Source organism: Microtus pennsylvanicus, chromosome 2 (genome assembly GCF_037038515.1).
Source record: "Microtus pennsylvanicus isolate mMicPen1 chromosome 2, mMicPen1.hap1, whole genome shotgun sequence".
NCBI lineage: Eukaryota > Metazoa > Chordata > Mammalia > Rodentia > Cricetidae > Microtus > Microtus pennsylvanicus.
Genome location: NC_134580.1, coordinates 117,594,927 through 117,616,879, shown reverse-complemented (window position 1 = coordinate 117,616,879; position 21,953 = coordinate 117,594,927). Strand labels below are relative to the sequence as shown.

The 21,953-nt window shown below is 38.9% G+C and overlaps 1 protein-coding gene across 1 annotated transcript in view; it reads left to right on the top strand.

Moving 5' to 3' along the window:
• Esf1 (ESF1 nucleolar pre-rRNA processing protein) overlaps positions 1-21,407 on the top strand; it is a 48,049-nt gene extending 26,642 nt beyond the window's left edge. The window contains exons 10-14 of the mRNA XM_075962317.1: positions 1,432-1,553; positions 7,345-7,432; positions 14,825-14,901; positions 16,449-16,595; positions 18,725-21,407. Coding sequence (XP_075818432.1) covers positions 1,432-1,553; positions 7,345-7,432; positions 14,825-14,901; positions 16,449-16,595; positions 18,725-19,018 — 728 coding nt within the window. The 3' untranslated portion in view covers positions 19,019-21,407. The remainder of the gene's footprint in view (positions 1-1,431; positions 1,554-7,344; positions 7,433-14,824; positions 14,902-16,448; positions 16,596-18,724) is intronic.
• The last annotated feature ends 546 nt before the right edge of the window (positions 21,408-21,953 follow it).

The window sequence follows — 21,953 nt, the reverse complement described above, 5'->3', positions numbered from 1 at the left end:
CGTCTACCGAGTATTTTGAAGTTGAAAGTGGGTGAAGTGCATGTGGAAGGGAGGGTTTGCATACATCTCATCTCTGCCCAGTTTATTTTGTTTGCATCCTGAGATCAAAGGTAAAGTGAGTGAGTAGGCAGAGCAGAGGGTTAAGCCTAAGCTGACAAAGGTTATCACTACGACCAGAGTAAGAAATAAATTTTTGGTTGTGAGCCTAGCCTTTAATGGCTGAGCCATCTCTCCAGCCCAGCCAGAGTAAGAAATATATAACTACTTTTCTGTCTTCTTTGAAGATGATGGTATTTATTTATTCATCTATCTTTGTTAGAAATTTTGAAGGACTTATTTGGATATGGAACTTTAAATATTTATGTGACACAAAATCCATCTTTTAAAAATAGCAAATGGCTTGGCATGGTGGCACACACTTATAATCCAGTCTGTCAGGAGGCAGGGCCAAGAGGATCACCACAAGTTCAAGGCCTGTCTGGCGTATGTAGTAAGTTGGGGACCAGCCCAGTCTGCGAGGTCTGCATAGTGCGACCCTGTCTCCATACAAACAAAATAAAATGTGACAGTGGATGGAATGGCCCTCTGAGAAGAGAGGTGACTGGTCTCATTCATCCTCCCAAACACGTTCAGAATGCTGTAAGTGCAAAAACAGTCCTGGAAATGGTTCTGGCTTACTAGTAAATACATTAAAAATGTATTTTAATTTAATTTTAATGGCTGAAGAATACATGAGTCTAGAGTAGTCTAGGAACAAAAGCTTTAGAGATGAACCATTAGAACAAACTGCAGCCGTATAGAATAGAGTGAAGCTAGTGGCCTCTGCATCTCAACTCCATAGCCTTGGAGAATGCCTGAGCGGTGACTCAAGGATTTGTTCTCAGAGACAGGAAAAACTAAATATGATTTTGCTTAATTAGCTATTAGTTGTAGTTTCAGTTTTTACTCTAAAATTTCTCTTCACTCAGTCTTCACCAAAAAGCCGAGAATCAGTAATTATCCTTGGAAGCTCAAAGCAAATAGAGAGAGAGGAGGGTTAGACCTAAGTAAATATTTGGGTTTCTTATCCCTTTATTTTTTAAGTTTTGTGTTTTTTTTTTTTTGAGACAATATTTCTATTGTATAGCCCGATTGAACTTAAACTTAACCTTGAAGTACTAGGCTTGTAGGTAAATCAGCATGTCTGACTAATAATGGGTTTTTCATTAATGTCCATATGATCATATATTGTTGATCTTTTTTATTTCTTTTGGCCAGTTAGATCTCTCGCTCACTCTCTCACTCTCTCTCTCTGGAAATAGGATTTATTTTGTGGTCTTGATTGTTAGATATACCTACGTACATAAACTGTGTTTGTTCTCTTTTGCTTTTGTAACCCTTTAACAGAGCAAAGATATACTATTTTAAGCTAAACTATTTTTCCATTTCTAGGCCTTAAGGAGAGTGCAGAAGAAATGGTCAAAAACAAGTTGGAGGGAAAGGATAAGCTGACCCCTTGGGAACAATTTTTAGAGAAGAAGAAAGAGAAGAAAAGACTGAAAAAGAAACAGAAGGTATCCATGTTAATTGGTCCGGTGTTTATTGAATGCCAGTTGTGTACCTCACACCCCACCTGTGGTTTTGAAATGCATGTCTCTATGACAGAATCTTGCTGTCTGGCCCACACTCCATCCCAGGCCTGGGACTGTAGGTGTGGACCACCACACCCATCTACAAGGAAGTAACTGATCTTTATTGTAATAAAATGGCAAAGTAGAATAAAAGCCCTGCCCCCTTGATATGGTACCTCCTTTTACTAAGCTTTCTTCAAAACTTAAATAGGCAGTTAAATGCCATTTGTAGAATGATTCCACAAGTACTAAAGCTAGCAGTTTTGGGGAAGATTTTCTTTTTTTTTTTTCTTTTTTTTTTCTTTTTTTTTTTTTTTTTTTTTTGGTTTTTCGAGACAGGGTTTCTCTGTGGCTTTGGAGCCTGTCCCGGAACTAGCTCTGTAGACCAGGCTGATCTCGAACTCACAGAGATCCGCCTGCCTCTGCCTCCCGAGTGCTGGGATTAAAGGCGTGCGCCACCACCGCCCGGCTTGGGGAAGATTTTCTAAGTGAGTCTTAATGGAGTCAATAAAATACTCACTCTGAGACTTTTCCCTACACTTCTACTTTTTCCTTTTTCTGATTTTGTTTCGTTTGTTGTTTTTCAAGACGGTTTCTCTGAGTAGCTCTGGCTGTCATGGAACTCACTTTGTAGATCAGGCTGATTGCAAACTCTGACATCCACCTGGCTCTGCCTCCTGAGTGCTGGGATTAAAGACAAGCACCACCACCACCACCACACTAATGTTCTCCTTTTCTTTAATTTCCTTCTCTTGCCTTATTGCTTCAGGTAATGAATGCATCAAGCTCAATATTGAAAAAATGTAGGATAATGGACAGACTTGTCTTGTTTCTTATTTCAATAGAGTTGCTTTAAGTTTTTCTCCATTTAGGATGGTGTTGGCTGTGTGTTTGTCACATAGAGCTTTTATTATATTGAGATATATTCCCTCTAGCACCACTCTCTTGGATTTTTATCATGATGGCATGTTGGATTTTTGTCAAAGGCTTTCCTGTACTTAATCATATGATTTTTCTATTTAAGTATATTTATGTTATTTATTACATTATTGGCTTGTATGTGTTGAGCCATACCTGTATCTAGGAAAAAGCCAACTTGGTCATAGTGGATAATCTTTTTGATATATGTCTGTCTTCAGCTTGTAAATATTTTATTGAGTATTTTTTTTAATCTATGTTCATCAGGGATGTTGGCCTGTAAATTTTTTTTTTATGTTGTATCTTTACCTGGCATTGGGATTAGAGCAATATCAGCATGCATCATAGTAGGAGTTTGGGAGTACTCCTACTGCTGTTATTCTTTTAAAAAGCTTTTTTTCAAGATTTAAATCGTTTTGACTGCCTGTACACCTCCATGCCAGAAAAGGGGTTAGATCTCATTATAGATGGTTGTGAGCCACCTTTTGGCTGCTAGGAATTGAACTCAGGACCTCTGGAAGAGCAACTAGTGCTTAACCACTGAGTCATCTCATTTTATCAAAATTTGAAGAAGACTGGCTCAGATCTTTGAAAGTGGTAAAATTCTTCTGGGCTTTTTTTTTTTCCCAACAGAAGCCTTATTGCTTTTTCAATCTCATTTGTTATGCGTCTGTTGAGATTGTTATAACTTTGATAGTCTGGATAAATCTACAAATTCAAGTTCTTCTTTTTTTTTTAGATTGTTCAATTTAATAGCATTGGGGTGTTTTAAATATTGCCTTATCTGAATTTCTGTCTGTTGTAATGTTTCCCTGTTTATTTCTGATTTTGTTATTTGGGTTCTCTATCATTCTTTTGGTTAGTTAGGCCAGAGCATCTGTCAACTTGTTTATCTTCTCATAGAAGCAGCTCTTAGATTTGTTGATTCTTCATATTGGTTTCTTTGTTTTGGTTTCATTGGTTTCTGCTTTGGTTTTTATTATGTCTTGCCATCTACTGGATTTGTTATCATTTTGTCCAAAATTTTTAGTTGCATCATTAAATCATTTATTTGTGCTCTTTATAATTTTGGTATGTAGGCACTTAGGGCTATAAATCTCCATTGCAGGACTGTTTTTAATGTCTCCCAAAGATTTTGTTGCATTGTAGTTTTATTTTCTTTTAGTTCCAGAAATTTTTTTTTCTTTCTTGATTTCTTCTTTGGCTCATTAATCATTTTAATAATGACTTGTTTACTCTCCTTGAGTTTGTATACTTGAGATTTATCTGGTATTGATTCTAGCTTTTATTTAACTATGGTCAGGTAAGATACATGGAGTTATTTGATTTTAATTGTTTTGTGTTCCATGATACATTTTATTATAGAGAAGCTTCCATGGGCTGCTGAGTAAAATGCATATTCTTTGATGTTTGGGTGGAATAAGTTCATTGGATGTATAATATCATTTGTTTCTGATGTTTTCCTGTTTATCTTTTATCCAAATGATCTTTCTACTGGAGGAAGCTGGATATTGAAATCACCTACTTTTAGTGGGTTGATATTAATCTATGTTTTTAACTATAGTAGTATACATGAAATTAGGTGACCAGTTTCTGTACATATATGTTAAGATAGTAGTATCTTCTTGGTTAACTATGCCCTTGATTAAAATGAAGTGCCTTAAGTAGTTTGAATGTAATTGACCCCTATAAGCTCATTGGGAGTAGCACTATTAGGAGTTGTGGCTTTGGAGTAGGTGTGGCCTTGTTTTAGGAAGTTTGTCACTGTGCTTTGAGATCTCCTGTGCTCAAGATACCCCCAGTGACTCAGTTCACTTCCTGTTGCCTGTGGGTCACGGACTCTTAGCTTCTCCAGCACCATCTTTGCTAGAATGTAACTTTGTTGCATTATGATGATAAGGGGCTAAATTTCTGAAAATGTAAGTCACTCCAGTTAAATGTTTTCCTGTACAAGAGTTGCTGTGGTCATGGTGTCTCTTCACTGCAATAGAAACCCTAACTGAGACAGTGCCCTTTATCTCTTTTGATTAGTTTCTGATTAAGGTCTCTATCTGTCAGATGTTAGAACAATAACACCTACTTGCTTCCTGTCCCTGTTTGTTGGAATACTTCTTTTCATCCTTTCTGTTTAAGATGGTGCCTATCTTTAACACTGAGTTTCTTGTAGACAACAGAAAGATGAACTTTGTATCTTAATTCATTTAACCAGCCTGTGTCTTTTAATTGGAGAGTTGAGGCGATTAATATTTAAATTATTGAAAGGTGTGTGTTGATTGCTGACATTTTTATTGGGTTTTTGTTGTTGTTTGGTTGGTTGTTGTTTTTGTTTGATTTGGTATTTATGTTCTTAGTTGTAATTAGTATTCATTAATTACATCTTCATTTGTCTTCTTTCTAGGGTCTCTTGGCTATGCATATTCTTCACTAAGTACTGTTTCCAGTATTCTCTTGAGGCTTGGTCTTTCTGGACATTAACTCTTTTAGCCTATTTGCCTCGTGGAAAGTTTTTCTTTCTCCTTCAACTATAGCAGATGACTTTGCTTGGTACAGTAGTCTACATAGGTGGTGTTGTAGAACTTGAAGTGCCTTGCACTCTGGTTTTCAAAGTTTCCATTGTGAAACTAGCTGTTATTCTGATGGATTTTCCTTTTTATGTGATTTGGGATTTTCCTCTTAAAGCTTTCAGTATTTTCTTTGTTCTTTTTAAGTGTTTTTATGTTGTGGGAAGTTTTGCTTATGGTATTATCTTTTTGGTATTTACAACTGTGCTTCTTAGATCATCTGGGTATATCTTTCCTTAGTTTGAAAGTTTTTTTTCTATGATTCTTTTGAACATCTGGTCTTTGCCATTGATCTGGGATCATCTATGCCTGTAAAGATTTGGTCTTGCCATGAAATCCCCGTTTCTATACTATGTTTTGTTTTGTGTTTCTGCTTCTTTTTTTCATATTTTTCTTGTCATACTCCCCTAGTTTGTCTTAAGATTCTGATAGTATATCTTATATTTGATCAATTTTACTTAGAAGATTTTTCTCTTGAGTTTTCTGATTGTGCTGTTTTTCAATTCCATCTTCATTTTAACTTAAGATCTCTTCAATATCCCTATGCCTGTTGAATTCCTTTCTCAAATCTTATATTGTCTTTGTCACGGTATTTCAGCCTTGTTTGTGTTTTCTTGGACACCACTCTTTGAGTTCATTGAGCTATTCAGCTGTGTCTTTAAACTCTGAATCTGTGTATGATTCTTCTGGTCTGTGTCCCTGGGGTTCATCTTGGCAATACTCGCTAGAGAACATTTCTGTAGAACTGGTGGATTTGGGAGGACATACTGTCTTGTCTTACATAGTTTTTGTGCAATGAGACCTGAAAGTGTGGGCTTCTTGTGTTGGTCATGTATTTGATGTGAGCACAGCAGGCTCATTTGATGCTTGGAGATTAGGGCAGGCATAAGTGGGGTAAGCCTGGGAATTAGGAAGGGTGCAGTCATGGTAGGGTCAGGTGGGATCACCAGACTGAGCCAGAGCCCATGATGTACAGGCTTAGCTGGGCCTTGAAGCTGCATCTGGCACAAACCCTCCAGGGCCAGAGTTGGGAGGAATTGTGCCATGCACCAGTTTCTCACCACCTAGGCTTGGCTAGAGGGTCACTCTGAATAAAGGCTCCCAAGTTTGGCAAGTGCCAGAGGGAGGAAAAGCAGCAAAGAGGAGATCTGGACTTACTAACATTTAAAATACATACAGTAAATAATCAATGTCTCGGTGCCTGCACCAGTCTTGATAACAGCCTTCAGACTCCTCGGTGCCTTTAAAGCTTAGGGGATCATTTTGCATTCAGGATGAATAGAGATTCTAAGCATATTTAGTAAAATGACAGGGATGTTTTACATTCTTAGAAAAAACCCAGTCTGGTTAGTCTTAATCTCGATTTACTCTATGGTTTTATTTGTTAGTTAAATAGACCAATACAATGTAGGAAGTCTGTTCAAATTATATTAGGGAAATGTCTATGTCTGAGTCCTACTTTGGTTTCTGTTGCTATGATAAAATATTCTGACCTGAAGTAACTTGGGGATAGAAAGGGTTTATTTCATCTTACACTTCCAGGTCATATGCTGTCTGTGGGAAAGATCAGTGTAGGAGCTAAAACAGGAGTGCTGCTTTCTGGTGTGTTTTCTCTGGATTCCTCAGCTACATTCTTTATGCAACCCAGGACTAAAGATGGCATCATCCACAGTGGACTAGGCCCAACTTCATCAATTAGCCGTTTAATTAGTACCCCTACAGACATGACCACAGGCCAGTCTAATGGAGGCAATTCTTCAAGTTTCTGTCAAGTTTACAAAAACTGAACAGCACAGTATGCACCTTACAACTTTCTGAGGACAGGGATCCCATATTTGATAATATTCTTTTCTTACAAAAATCATAGTTTCGGGCTGGAGAGATGGCTCAGAGGTTAAGAGCATTGCCTGCTTTCCAAAGGTCTTGAGTTCAATTACTAGCAACCACATGGTGGCTCACAACCATCTGTAATGCTCTCTTCTGGCCTGCAGGCATACACACAGACAGAATATTGTATACATAATAAATAAATATTTTTTAAGAAAATCATAGTTTCCTTTAATTATTTTCCATGCATATGTAAACATAGAGCTACAGACAGTTTGAGCTGCCATGTGGGTGGTGCTCTTAACCTCTAAGCCATCTCTTCAGCCTCTATATTGAATTTCTTGACTTCAAAAATGTTTATCATTTTCTTCATATTCACATACTTCAGTCTTTATAATGTTGCAATTCTTTTTACATTAATCTTTAAGGCTCTTGCTGAAGAAGCCAGTGAAGATGAGCTTCCCTCTGATGTTGATTTGAATGATCCCTACTTTGCTGAAGAAGTTAAAAAAATAGGTAAGCCAGCCTGTACTTGTGATTTTTCAGTTGGAATCCAAAGAAAAGGATAATATGGGTTGAAAAAAAAATAGTTGAAACTAGCCATTCTCTCAAATATGCTAGAATTTGGATAGCTTAATTAATGGTTTATACCATGTCTGTCCTGAAGAGTTCAATCATAAGTCATATTGAGAAGAACCAACATGCCTCTTGTATATAGAAGATATAAAGTAATTCCATTATAAAGGACTTTTTAAAAAGATTTCTTTATTTTTATGTTCTGTGTATGACTCGTGCCTGCATGTATGTGGACTACATGCATGCAGTGTTCAAAGAGGCCAGAAGAGGATGTCAAAACACCTAAAACTAGAGTTGCAGATGGTTATAAGCTGCCATGTAGTCTGGAAACCTAACCTGGGACCTCTACAAGAGCAGGTCTCTGCAAAGGCAGTGAAGAATTTGTCTAGCATATATGTAGTTTTTAAATGTAAGCATAAAATGATAGTATAATAGCCTTTTCTATTCAAATATACAAAGGCATCTATGCTTAATATTTAGTCCCTTTTTCATTTACCCTTGTTAAATACAGTTTAAAAGCCAGCTTTTCTCATAGCTCCAGTTTTCTTCAAATCCCTAGGCTAAGATGACTTAGCGGCTCCCTATGTCTAAAGAGTCTTGTCTCCATGGGTTTATACCACTTATGTTTCCCAGATGTTTTCATTTGTATCTTTTGGTTGTATGTGTTTGGTAAGGTTGAGGCCATACTTGGCAAGTTTGTGCAGAAAGCACTGTAAGTATTCATTGCTCTTGTGTGCTTTGCCTTCCCCTCATCCTTATTTCACACACACATGAACTCCCAGTACTTATTCTTGAGAGCGCCAAGCTGGCCTTGTAAAGAGATCTCCCTGCTTCTTGTCCCTCCTGACCAGTGGGCCAGAACAGTTCTCAACAGGAAAAGTCAAAGTGCTTAAAATTCTTTACTGGTTTTTACGGCCCTTTAGTGCTGACATTTTATTGGTGAAAGGAGATTAAGTTGAATAAATTCTATTATATGCTATGAGATTCTTAGGAATTGAAAAGGGAAATGGAAACCTAGCATATTCTGCTTTTTCTCATACCTTTGTGATCATTTCTAAAAGATGATGAATTTTAGCCTTGTCCCTTGACTGAAACAAAATTATTGAGAACTGTGAAGCATTAAAGCTTCCTTGTTCTGTGTCCAAAGTGTTTCATTTGACATATATAATCTGGTCAGATTGCAGAGCTCAGAGCAGCATTCAGAGAATAACTTAAATAGTTCAGTAGTGTAGGGTAGCAGCTAAATTGCATGTAAGCTTTCCCTAGCATTAGTATCAAATATTCTGAGTAAGGCAAAATTTGTTTTCAATGTGTTTTTTCAGAATGCTCCATAAGAATTGTTTCTATCATCTGGTTTTTTTGTTTGTTTGTTTGTTTGTTTTTAAAAGCAGGGTTTCTCTGTGTAGCTTTGGAGCCTGTCCTGGAACTCACTCTATAGACCAGACTGGCCTCGAACTCAAAGATCCACCTGCCTCTGCCTCCTGAGTGCTGGGATTAAAAGCATGCACCACCACCGCCGATTTCTATCTTGTTTTAAAAGTTAGTGGTACTTCGTTGTTTTAAAGGAAAATAGAATGAGAACTTTTTACATGAAATGTATGACTAAAATGGGTGTGGTGTCTTGCCAAGTTTGTTCACTCTGTCATTAAATATTGTGATTGTCAAATGCAGTGCAGTCTCATAAACTAGAGCTATAGCTGTAGCAATAAAGACAAGACGGTATCTTTTGTACAGTCTGGTTTCAGGGAAGATGTACCAAAAGTAGAAGCAAGATTATATGAGTGTGGTGTTTAAAAGAGTGGTGCAGAGAAGATAATGAAGGAGAGAAAGAGAAAATGGTGTGTCTTGTAAATAGAATAGGCAAAGAAGGCTCCCTTGAGGTGTTGAGATTTGAGTTGGGACCTTGGGCACAGACTGCCAGAGGAAGAGCATTGCACAGGAAGGAAAAGGATGTAAAGTGAGAAAGGACATGTTGTGCATTGTTGAAGGAATTGAAGGTCATCATATGGCTGGGGCACCGTCAGAGAGGGAGTTCTGTGTGGAGCTAGGGTGAGTTTCTAATAGGAAGGGACCTGCAGAGCTTTGTTGTCTTGACAGAAAGTTAGGATTTTATTGTTGACCATAGAAAGCCACCAAATAGCTTTAAAGCAGGAAAGTGATGTCATCTGGTGTGTCTCTTAGCATATTACTGATTCCTGCAAAGAAAACATGTTGAAAGAAATACTAGTGAGAACTAGAAAACTCAATTTTAACAGAAAAAAAAGCCCATTGTTGGCCCAAAAAAACAGATCATTTTGAGAGGAGTTATTGCCAAAGGAAATCAATTAAATGAGTTCTCAAGTTTAAAGAGGTTGCTTTGGCCAGGATAACCAAGAGTGGATAAAGACGAGACATAAATCTGAAGGCCAGACAAGAGGCAAAAGTATAGAATGTGCAGCAAGGCCACAGGAAAGGAGACCAAGACAGGAGAGAACCAGCTGAACCTCACAGGGTGTTTCACAAAAAGAAAATGCCCCTTTGAAGTAGTAGTATAAACAGAGTGCAAAGCCATTTGCATACCTGATGTCCATTCAGTGAGCAAACACTCATTGTCAGAGACTTTCAGCACTTGTTAGAAGATACTTCCATAAAGCTTCACACCATATAATAATACAGACTACATTTCTGATGTATGGTGGTTCAGTAACCTGATATCTAGAGACCAAGCCAACTTAGCTTGGGTAAGAATACTCTGTAATGTTCACATAGTGGCAGAATTTATTAATGGCATATTTCTTAGACCACAATCCAACTTACTAAATGACCCGTGACTTCTGTCACCATGATGTCTTCTCCCATACTTTATGCATCAGTACAATTACTTACAGTACAATTGGACTTTGAAATAAATGTTTGATATATATTGTATATATGTATAAACAGATGGATTTAATGAATAATTTTCAGTTAATTTCTGTAGTTGGAGACTACTCTTTCATTTCCTGGCTGTCCAGACCTAAATAATCACAGAAACTGTGTTATTACAATACTGCTTGGACAATAGCTTAGGTGTATTCCTACCTAGCTCTTACATCATAAATTGACCCATTTCTATTGATCCGTGTATCACCACAAGACTTTGGCCTGTCGATAAGTTCTGGCGTCTGTCTCCTTGACTCTGCCTACTCTCCATATCTCTGTTCGGATTTCCTGCCTGGCTTTATTCTGCCCTGCTATAGGCTGAAGCAGTTTTTGTTTTTTTGTTTGTTTGTTTGGTTGGTTGGTTGGTTTTTTTATTAATCAATGATGTGGGATTCCCCTCTGTTAATAAAGAAGCTGTTTCCGCCAATGGCTTAGCAGAGTAAAGTCAGGCAGGAAATGAGAACAGAGAGAGTGTGTGTGAGTAGGTGGAGTCAAGGAGACATGTAGGAGAAAGACAGACGCAAGAACAGATGTCAGAACCTTACCTCCATAAGCCATACATACCTCGTGGTGATACACAGAATAATAGAAATGGGTTAATTTAAGATATAAGAGATAGCTAGGAATATGCCTAAATCGTTGGTCAAACAGTGTTATAATTAATATAGTTACTGTGTGGTCTGAGCAGCTGGGAAATGAACAAGCAGTCTCCGTTTACAAACCAATTGGTAATAAAACATTCACAGCATACAGAGGGGAATTCCATATCAGATTTCAAATTTGTTCTTTCCAGGATAAACGACTTTTTCTTTACCAGTGTATATACAAAGTATAGCAAAGAGCAAAGATTGATGTAATGTTCTGTGCTCATGATCCAACAGGGTGTAGGAAGACAGTGTCCTAGTTTAGTTTCTGTTGCTGTGATAAAACACTGGCTACTACCAACTTGGGAAAGGAAGGACATATGTCTTGGTTGGGATTTTTATTGTTGTGAAGAGACATAAGCATGGCAACTCTTAATAAGGAAAACATTTAATTGAGGCTGGATTCCAGTGTCAGTGGTTTAGTCCATTATCATAATGGCAAGCATAGCAGCAAGCAGGTCCGCGTGGTGCTGGGAAAGGAGTGGAGAGTTCTGATCTTGATCTACAAGTAGCAGCAGGAAACTGCCACACTAGGACTAGCTTGAGCTTATGAGACCACAAAGCCCACTTCCATAGGGACAGACTTCCTCCAACAAGGCCACGCCTCCTAGGAGTGCCACTCCCCATGGCCAGGCATTCAGACACATGAGTCTATGGGGGCCATTCCTATTCAGACCAGTTGTCTGACATTTTCACAACCATCCGTCATCTCAAGGTGATGTCCCTTCCTAGAGGAAGAGGTTTGTTCTAGAGGAAGGAACAGACTGAAGCAGAGACTGTAGAAGAGCACTACTTTTTGGCTTGCACAGCTTCCTTTCTTATACCACCCAGAGTGGCATAAGACCACTCTGCCCAAGGGTGGCATGGACCACAGTGGCTGGATCCTCCCACATCAACCATTAATCAAGAAAAATGCTCCACAGACATGCCCACAGGCAGTCTGATGAAAGCAGTTCCTCAATTACAATTCCCTTTCCCAAATATGTCCTGGTTTCTGTCAAGTTGACAAAACCAACTAGAATGTATGGAAGCCTACTTGTAGTCTTAGAGAAATCAGTTCCTGTAAGGAAGTAAATAAGAGCTTTTGTATTTTCGTTTGTGCCTTCAGGAGTAAGGCTTGATGGTGGGTTCTTTTTTTTCTCTTCAGTAGTGGTTAGACAATAGGTATTCTTAGATGAAGCTGGTGTTAGCTCAAAATTCATTGTGTTGGGGTTTTTTTGTTTATTTGTTTTATTTGGTTTGTCTTTACTCAGGTAGCTTAAATTGATATATAAATGTATTGCTACAATATTGCCTTCCTTGTTAATTTGTTAAAATAAATCTTGGAGATTAGTACTATAGAAGTAAAATGCAGTCATTACTTAAGGATATATACCTAGTTTCCAAAAATATTCAAGACATAATGATTAGCAGTATGATATGCCATGTTTTGTTGATAATCATGGGAACCCTTCCCTTTCCTAAACAGAAACTGAGGGGGAATGTATGTGGGGATGGGAACAGAGTGGGCCTTAGAGGGAAGAACTAGAAAGAAAGGAGAGAGGAGAAAGTGTAGCCAGGAAGTAAAATAAATAAGTAAATGAGTTTTTTTAAAACAAAAAAAAAGTATGTAGTTAAGAGTGTACATACCCAGAACAGTAGTATAAGAAGGTGAGCTTGAGTGTATTTATAACATACTTGCCCTTGGGCATCCTGTAGAGCTAAACTTATACACCTTATAAAATTGTACAAACTTTCAATATGGGAAAGAATTGATTTTGATTGATGCCAGATGTGGAATTTGGGTTGGGTTAGGAGCCAGTATGAGCACCAGAGATTTGTTACAATTTTTCCCCTAAACTGCAATTGGTTATCAAAAGAGTTAGGAGAATTTTGAAAATATACTTCTAAGATGCAAGTTAATTTTTTCTTTTGGAAATGAAATATTTGAAATGATGTTTTGTTTGTGTTTCAACAAATAAAACTAATCTGAAGATCAGAGCACAGAGCTAAGCCACTAGAAGCCAGGGAGTGGTGGCACACACCTTTAGTCCCAGGACAGAGGGCTCTTTGTTGGTTTTAGGCTACCCTGGGCTATACAAGATTGAATCTGTCTAAACAAGAACCAGAGCTCACATAAAGGTGATCCTAGCACTTGAAATCTCATGCTTTCAATCCCAGCACCAGGGAGGTGGAGACAGGAGTGATATGGCTGTCGGACAGAGAGGGGACTGTATGGCAGGAGGAGACAAGAGTTCAGTGCAGTCTGAGGCTTTTTGGAGACAAATGCAGTCTGAGGATGGATTGCCCCTTGTGTCTAAGCATTGATAGAAGTAAAAAGAACTCTAGTGGCTGGTCACTCTGCTTCTCTGATCTTCAGCATTAACGCCAATGTCTAACTCTGGGTTTTTAGTATTAATACCAATTAGAATTTGTGCTACAGACATTGGAATTATTTTATTATTGCCAATTTGTAACTTTCCTCTTTTTTAGTACTAAGGATAGACGGAAGGCCTCATTCATATGAGGCAAGCACTTTACCCCTAAGCCTTACCCAGCCCTAATTGTATAAACTCTATAAAGATTTTGCTTGGGGGCTGGAGAGAAGGCTCAGCAGTTAAGAGCATTGCCTGCTCTTCCAAAGGTCCTGAGTTCAATTCCCGGCAGCCACATGGTGGCTCACAACCATCTGTAATAAGGTCTGGTGCCCTCTTCTGGCCTGCAGGCACACATGTAGAAAGAATATTGTATACATAATAAATAAATAAATATTTTAAAAAAAGATTTTGCTTTTGAAAAAGTAGGACTAAAGTGTACAGTACATCCCCTTAAAAAAAGAAAGAAAAAAGTCATAGTATCAGCACAATTACTAAGAAACTTAAAACATGTATAATCAGACAATAATGGCAATAATTTCAGGTACCATATAATAATATGTGCCAAACAGTAACTATATTCTTACAGTTTACTAATCCATGGAGTCCCTAGACTAACACTACAGGTAGTTGCCTTTATTAAATTCCATGTTTGGGGCTGGAGAGATGGCTCAGTAACTAAAAGCACCTACTTCTTTTGCAGAGAATTCCATTTCAGTTTTCAGCACCCACATGGCAGTTCAATTGTAACTGTAATTCCAAGGGATCTGATACCCTCTTCTGACTTCCACGGGTACCAGGCATACACTTGGTACACACACATACATGCAGGATATAGCTCAGGGTGTAAAGGGGCTTGCTGCCATGTCCAGGACCTCAGATTCCCAGGACCCACATGATAGGAAGGGAAAACCAACTTCCACAAGTTGTCCCTTGGCCTTCACACTTGATGTGTTGCATGCATAGCTAGCTGCATACAGACACACCAAAATAGATTTAAAAATAAAAAAACAAACCTGTTTTACAGATAAGGGCATAACCAATTCTTTTTTTCTAGGATGAAGCAAATTGTTCATCCTTTTAAATAACCTGTGTGGGATTTTTGTTTTCTCTTCAAAAGAACTAAGCCATTTTGTTCAGTACATGGTCTAGTGATTCTCTTTATTAATTACTAGTGTTTTGCTTTGGTTTTGAGGTGGTCTCACTATATACAGACTCACAACTCACAACCCTTTGTCCTCTGCTGAGTGCTAGTGTTACAGAAATGTGCCACACACCAACAGAAATACCTTCCTTGCAGTACTTAGTCACCTTTCAGAAGGCTTGTGTACGCCGTTTATGCCCATGGCCTTCTTCATTTTGTTTATAGTATAAACAGATTTTGCCTGTTAATCTTGTCATTTTAACCCTCCTCTGTTGGTTTGTTGTACCAGGTATAAAGAAAAAATCAACGAAATGTGCAAAGGGCAGCACATCTTCAGAGGAAGAAACTGAACTAGAAAAACAAAAGGTAGAAAGTGGTCGTTGTTGAGTGTTTATCAATGCTTGGTCTGAGGAGTTGGAATGATGTGGTTCATGTGGGTTTTCAGTGTCTCTAATTTTAAAACTGATTTTTCCAGTGGGTTTTGTAAATACATTATAAGATACATAAATATTCTAGTCACATATTTTTAAATGTTACCTTTAACCAAACACTATTTCTCCAGCTAATATGGAGTAAAAGTTTCTCAAGCCCTTTATGAATAAGGAGATATTCTCATTCTCACCTTTTAATATGACTGAAACAGAAGATATTGTTTTTGGAACATAAAGTAGTATTTGCATATCCTTTGAATCTATTGATCCTGTTACAGTTTCTGTTACAGATTGTCAAATGTTAATTTCTCTTTTATTAGTAGTAAATACAAGTTTAATGTACAATGCTAAATCTTCATGAGAAATGCTGTGAAGCTTATGCATAACACAGAGGCACAGGCTTTGGGCCTTGACTGACCTCCCAAACTGCTCAATCTAATACATTCTTCTGTTTTCTCCCCCATTGCATGTTAAGTAGTCCTCATAAAACATGGGACGTGATTCAGTAAGGAAGCTGGATGTGAGTGCCAGTGGTGGAAGGAAAAGAAATTAAAGTGTTCATATGTGTAAGGGTCACAAAGCATTGCTTGTGGTTGTTTGCTTGACTCGTGAGGTGTCTCTCAGATGTCATGGTCAGGAGAAACAGAATACTTGTTTGCAGAAGCAAATGCTGAGTCTGCTCATGAAAGTCTATCAGTATTGAAAGAGACAAGAAAAAAAAAACGAGCAAAAGAATTTTCCTAATTGCTAAAGTGCACATCTGGAAGCTGTAATTTGAATCACAAAGTAAATTTCCTGTCATTAGAGAGAACAAGGTGGAAATGAAATGTATTTGAAAGACCCGGGTCTCTCATTCCCTTGCTTGCTAATCGGATTACTCTACAAGGATGGACATCTGTCCTTTGCATAAAGACTATTCCTTTCCTCCTTTCTTGTAGCTAGTCCTCACATCACAGCCTCGAATGGACCTATACTGTGTATCGTGGGCCTCTTTCTACTCTCCACTCATTGACTGTGATAGAGGAAGGTCATTGGTTAATTATAATAAAGAAACTGCTTGGCCCTCATAGGTTAAAACATAGGTGGGAGGGGTAAACAGAACAGAATGCTGGGAGGAAGAGGAAGTGAGCTCAGAGGCCATGCTCCCCTCTCCCAGGCAGGCGCTATTAAGCTCTGACCCAGGATGGACGTAGGCTAGAATCTTCCCAGTAAGTGCACCTTGGGGTGCTACACACATTATTAGAAATGGGCTAGTCCAGATGCAAGAATTAGCCAGTAAGGGCTAGAGCTAATGGGCCAAGCAGTGTTTAAAAGAATACAATTTGTGTGTTGTTATTTTGGGTAAAGCTAGCCGGTGGTGGGAGCCGGGCGGGACGAAAAGCAGGCCCGCAGCTCCCACAACATGACTGTAAGCAGTCCTCAGAGTAGCAGTGCAGGAAAACTCTGCTGTACGTTTGAAGTTTTGTCCGTTTCTTTCCATAGGCCGAAATGGCCTTGCTTGTAATGGATGAGGAAGAAGACAGCAAGAAACACTTCAATTATGACAAGATTGTGGAGCACCAGAATCTGAGCAAAAAGAAGAAGAAAAAGCTTATGAAAAAGAAGGAGTTGCTTGAGGATGACTTTGAGGTAACTGGCAGCACAAGTCATTATTAGCTCCTTGAAGGAGGAATTAAATCTAAAGGCAGTTCTGGGTATAGAAATTAGACGTGAAGTTACCCTTGAAAAACCCTTAAAGATCCCTTAATGGTAATAGAGCAACTGTTCTTTAATCTAACACAGTTCATCCCAGAGTGATGAGCTCTAAGTGAAATTGTTACCTTTAATTTGGTAGCTGTGTTAAACAAAAATCTGTGGCCTTTAAATGTTAAAACCAGAAGCAGTGATATTCATGCTTTGAGAGGTAGCTGAGCATGGAGGGTTCACATGATATTGGGCTCACTCTCACTGTGTACAGTAACCAACATAGTGGACAAGCTTTTTTAATTTCTTTGTATCATATTTCTGTTCCTCTTTAGTTTTCTTCTTATGGTAAGTGCCTGGTCCTAACGGCCATATTTTACTAGGACTTACTTGTGAACTTGGAAAAAGAGACGGTTGAATGTTGAATTTGGCCAAAGTGGAGGGAAGGACATCAGCTTCTTCATAGTATGTAGAAAGATCACAAGGCCACTGTTGCTTGCTCTACCTGTCCATGTATGCTTCTGTCCCCATGAAGTTTCTGATGAACTGTTTTTTTCTAATTAAAAAGCAAAGAATAATTTCTTATTATGAGTGCTGCCTTCACACATAACTGTGGAGCTGTGATATGGTCCAGCAGGTAGTAGCACTTGGCCTCTGAGACTGACAGCCAAGTTCAGGCCCTGACTTCCACATGGTGCAGAAGAGAACTGACACCCTCATGTTGTTCTCTAACTTCTACACACCACACGAACTTTTTTTTCATGAGGGCTGTGGAGATGGTTCAGTGGGTAAAGAACCTAAGTTTGGATCCTAGAACCCCCCTAAAAGCTAGGAGCAATAGCATATGTGTATAACCCAGGGCTGTAGGGGATAGGGACAGACTGATCTTGGGGACCTGCTGACAGCCAGCCTTCCCAGGTGATAAAGCTCCAGCTTCATTGAGAGAAACTATCTTAAAATATAAGGCAGACAATGTTAAAGGAGACACCTGTCATCAACCTCTTATCTCTGCATGCAGGCACAGACACCTGTACACACACACAGAATTTTCATGAGAGTTCCTTTGTTACTCTTGGTATCATGTCTGTCGTCTTCACTATAACTAAATAAAGCTGTAATCCATCTCCAGTACACTCAGGTTTTTTCTTTGTTGTTCGGTGCTAAGCCTGACTGGATTGACAGGTATACTTTTCAAGGTACAACCATAGTGCTTTTTGTAGAAACATCTAGAGGATAAGTTTGGGGTTTCTATCTTACAAATCTTGGACTGGAGAGTGGATTTCTTTGCCCTCACCCAATAACTGCTTGTGATTCCAGGGCGATTAAACCTAGCACTTCACACAGGTTTAGGCTAGCACTACCATTGAGCAACATCTGCAGCTACCATTTTGCATTATATTTTCAAGCAGTGTTTTGCTAAGATGCCCAAGGTGGTCTTAAATCTGTAGTTAGCCTCCTGAGTAGCTGGGATTACTGCCCCATACTACCTGGCCTAGCTAGTAACTACTTTTGCTTAACACCAAGTTTAAAATTTCTTAAAATTACACATACTGCAGTGACTGGTTAAACTCCAAGCAGTTAAGCAGTGTCCAAATAGACTTATTTATGATGGACAGAAGTCAGTATTATGCTAAGTGAGGAGTAGAAGCCCTGCCTTGGGAACCACTTCCCTGACAGTGAAAGTAATGATCCAAGTTACATACCACTATACACATGGACCACTATTCTTCCCTTTCAAGTAGATTGGTTTTAGAGGAAGAGAACAGCGTATCCTTCACATGGTGATTGAAGGGCAGGCCTTAAGAGTCCATTGAGCCTACCCTGGACGTGGTGGCACATGCCTATAATCCGAGTTCTTAGGGCGCCAAGACCTGGAGGATCCTGTGTTCAAGAGCAGCAAGTTATAGTCCAGCCTAGACTTAAAAGACAGACCTTGTCTCAAATAACAAAGTAGAAGACTTTTTTTGGTTGTAGAAAATGGTTCTGATGCCTCATTGCACAGTGCACACACTTGTATACTAAGAACCAGCAGCTCTTTGCCTTTATTTACTTATTTGTTCTCTTTGAATTCACAGGTAAATGTTAGCGACGCACGGTTTCAGGCAATGTACACTTCCCACTTATTCAATTTGGATCCTTCTGATCCTAATTTCAAGAAGACAAAAGCTATGGAAAAAATTCTTGAAGAGAAAGCTCGGCAACGAGAACGAAAAGAAGAACTACTTACTCAAGCAGTGGAGAGAGCTCAGCAGGACATGGGAAAGGCAGCACAGAAGCAGCACTCAGATCCTGCCTTGTCTTTGCTGATTAAATCCGTGAAAAACAAAACAGAGCAATTCCAAGCCAGAAAAAAACAGAGAGTCAAATAACTGGACACTGTCTCTGTCATCTCAAGTACACAGAAATAGTTTAAGGGTAAATGGGAATGTAGCTATCTTAACCCCAGCACTCGGGAGGCAGAGGCAGGAGGATCTCTGTGAGTTCGAGGCCAGTTTGGTCTACAAAACGAGATCCAGGACAGGCTCCAAAGCCAAACAGAAACCCTGTCTCAAAAATTAAAAAAACAAACAAAAATATATGTTAAAAAAATGGTGTCCATTTTTTTGTGTATAGATTAAAAACAAATTTTTTTAAAGTATATATGGATATGTACATATATATTTATGTTTATATAGTACCTTAATCTCTCAAAACTCAGGAAGCAGAGCTAAATAGCTATTAAGATAATTTATTTTCATAGCATAAAGGATGAAGCTGTGAACTTTTTTCCATGCTTAGTAATTTGCATGGAGAGCTATTGGATGAGCAGAAGTGCACCGTGTCTACTAGTTTGCGTTTTTACTAGTTTTTATAGTGTCGGTTTGCCTCATATATGTACTTCAAGCAGACTATTCTGAAAAAACTGAAATAAGACTTTAACTGATGAAAAAACAGTTCCTCGGAAAGAGTTTCATTTTTATGTTGCACATAATTTTATTTGAAAGGCTCGTGGGCTCTGCAGTCATGTTTCTATTTGTAGCAACAACAACAAAAATCCTTCTGTTCTTTAGATTTTTTAGAATGTTTTGGAAGGGTAAGTATACTAGAATAAAGGGAATCCCATTTCTTTGTAAAATTAAAGGACATCTTCAAGACTAATGCCCTTTGGTATATCTGGTATAGATTTTAAGAGCTATTAAATGTTTTCTTTGTAAGAGTTGCCATGGTTGTGGTGCCTCTTCACAGCAATAAAAACCCAAACTAAAACAGCAGTTGGTACCAGTGATTGGGGTATTGTGATCGGCCTAACCGTGATATTGTTTGGGGTTAATGGGGACTTTGATACCTTGGGTTTGGAAAGCAGTGAAATGCTTTAATCACTGCTTAATGGGCCATATAGTAAGAGCATGGAAGACATAAATAATTTTTTCAATTAGATCAGATAAGGGCAAAGGTTATAGTCTTTGACTTCATTTTTTGAAAAAGTTTGACATACTATAAAAAGACTATTTGATGCTCACATATGCCTTAATTGGCACGGTGCTATTGTTAGTCCTTATTCTTTTTAAATGTCTCCTGCAGCATATTTACAGCAGCGGGCAGCAACTGAGGTGACTCTCAGGTGTTACTGACTCTTAGGCGTCCCTCTTGCATTTCTGCAGAGGAGGTTATGCGTGCCTGCTTATCTGAAAGTCAAAAGGCTACTTACTGCCTAGTCCCCCCACATTGGCAGCTCTCCAGGAATGAATGTTCTTCGAGGGCTAGTAGTCAATGACAGGTAAGAGCTTGTTCAGCAGGTCAGTCTAAAACAGGCACAGTCCAGTTGCTGAGCCCACACCCACACAGCTTTAACCTAACACTTAGGAGGTAATGGAAAATAGATCCATCAGTTGGAGAACCAGCCTGGTATAGAAAGTAAGTTCCAGGTCAGCTGGGGCTACACGATGAAAACAAAAATAGCAGCTAAATATCATGTTCCTTAGGTCACTCTTGCTTGATCTTTCACCTTTAGCTCGTTTAATACAAATACCAGTATAGTGACAGTCAAAACTTTGTGGCTCATATTGCCCCCTTCCCCTTTCTTGAGGCAGGGTTTCACATAGTCCAGACTATAGAACCTTGAGCCTCTGATCCTCCTGCCTCTACCTTTCAACTCCTGGAATTATACATGTGTCCCATCATGCACAAGACATGCAGCACTAGGAAATCAAACTCCAGGGCTCCTGCGTGCTAGGCAAACACTGCTAATTGAGCTGCATCCCCAACCCCATTTCTCCATTTTATCAAAGCAACTGTTTCTACTACATTGTGATAAAATTGTCTGCAAATTGCTGGAACAGGATGCTTAGAAACTGGGGGGTTTCCAGATTTCTGGATGTGGACCCAAGTCAAGGGAAGTGAGATAAACTCCCCTAGAAAGCCACTGAGCCTCTGTTGTGCTGGTGTCCCTAGCATTTTGATTCCAAGCTGTTCTCATCTCTGGGTTCACATCATCACATCATCACCTTCCTCCAAACATACAGAACCAGTGCCAGACTCAGGCACAAGGGAAAATGGAGTCGTGTGTGAGAGAGTCTATGCCAAGCCTTAAATGTGAGTTCTACATTACCAGAAATCTGCCAAGTAGCAGAGACAACATCTCTACATGGTGTGACAGTGCCAAAGCAAACAGACTGTCTTGGAAGTGTGTACTAGGGAAGCTGAGAGAAGTGTCTGCTTGGGACTTATGAAGTGTTTTCATTAATTTTTCAAATAAAATTTCCCCATCACTTTTGTCTTGATAACATGTCTTTTTTTTTCTTGAAAAAAATTCTTAATTATGAGTATTTTTTCTCTTGGGTCAGTAACAAAAAATGTAACTTGTCGTATTGCAAAGAGTTCACCTGAGGGCTATGGTGATTCATGCCTATAATCCCAGATCTCAGAAGGCTCAGGCAGGAGGATTGCCGTGAGTTCCATCTAAATCAAGCCTTGGTAACAGAGTGAGACCTTGTCTCAAAAAAAAAAAAAATGTACATTACATTTTGGGGGGGAATTATCAAATTAAGAAAGAAAAGTGCTTTCTTTGTAAATGTATTTTAAGATGTATTTTATGTGATTTAAGGAAGAATCACTATTTTCTTAGACTGGTTTTGAATTCTTGGTCACAAACCTGCCTCAGCCTCCTGAATATTGTGGCCATAGGCGTGTGTGGCTATGCCTGGCTGAAAACAGACTTATTCCAAGCCAGGCGGTGGTGGTATGCCTTTAATCCCAGCATTCAGGAGGCACAGGTGGGCAGACGTCTGTGAGTTCAAGGCCAGCCTAGTCTATAAAGAGCTAGTT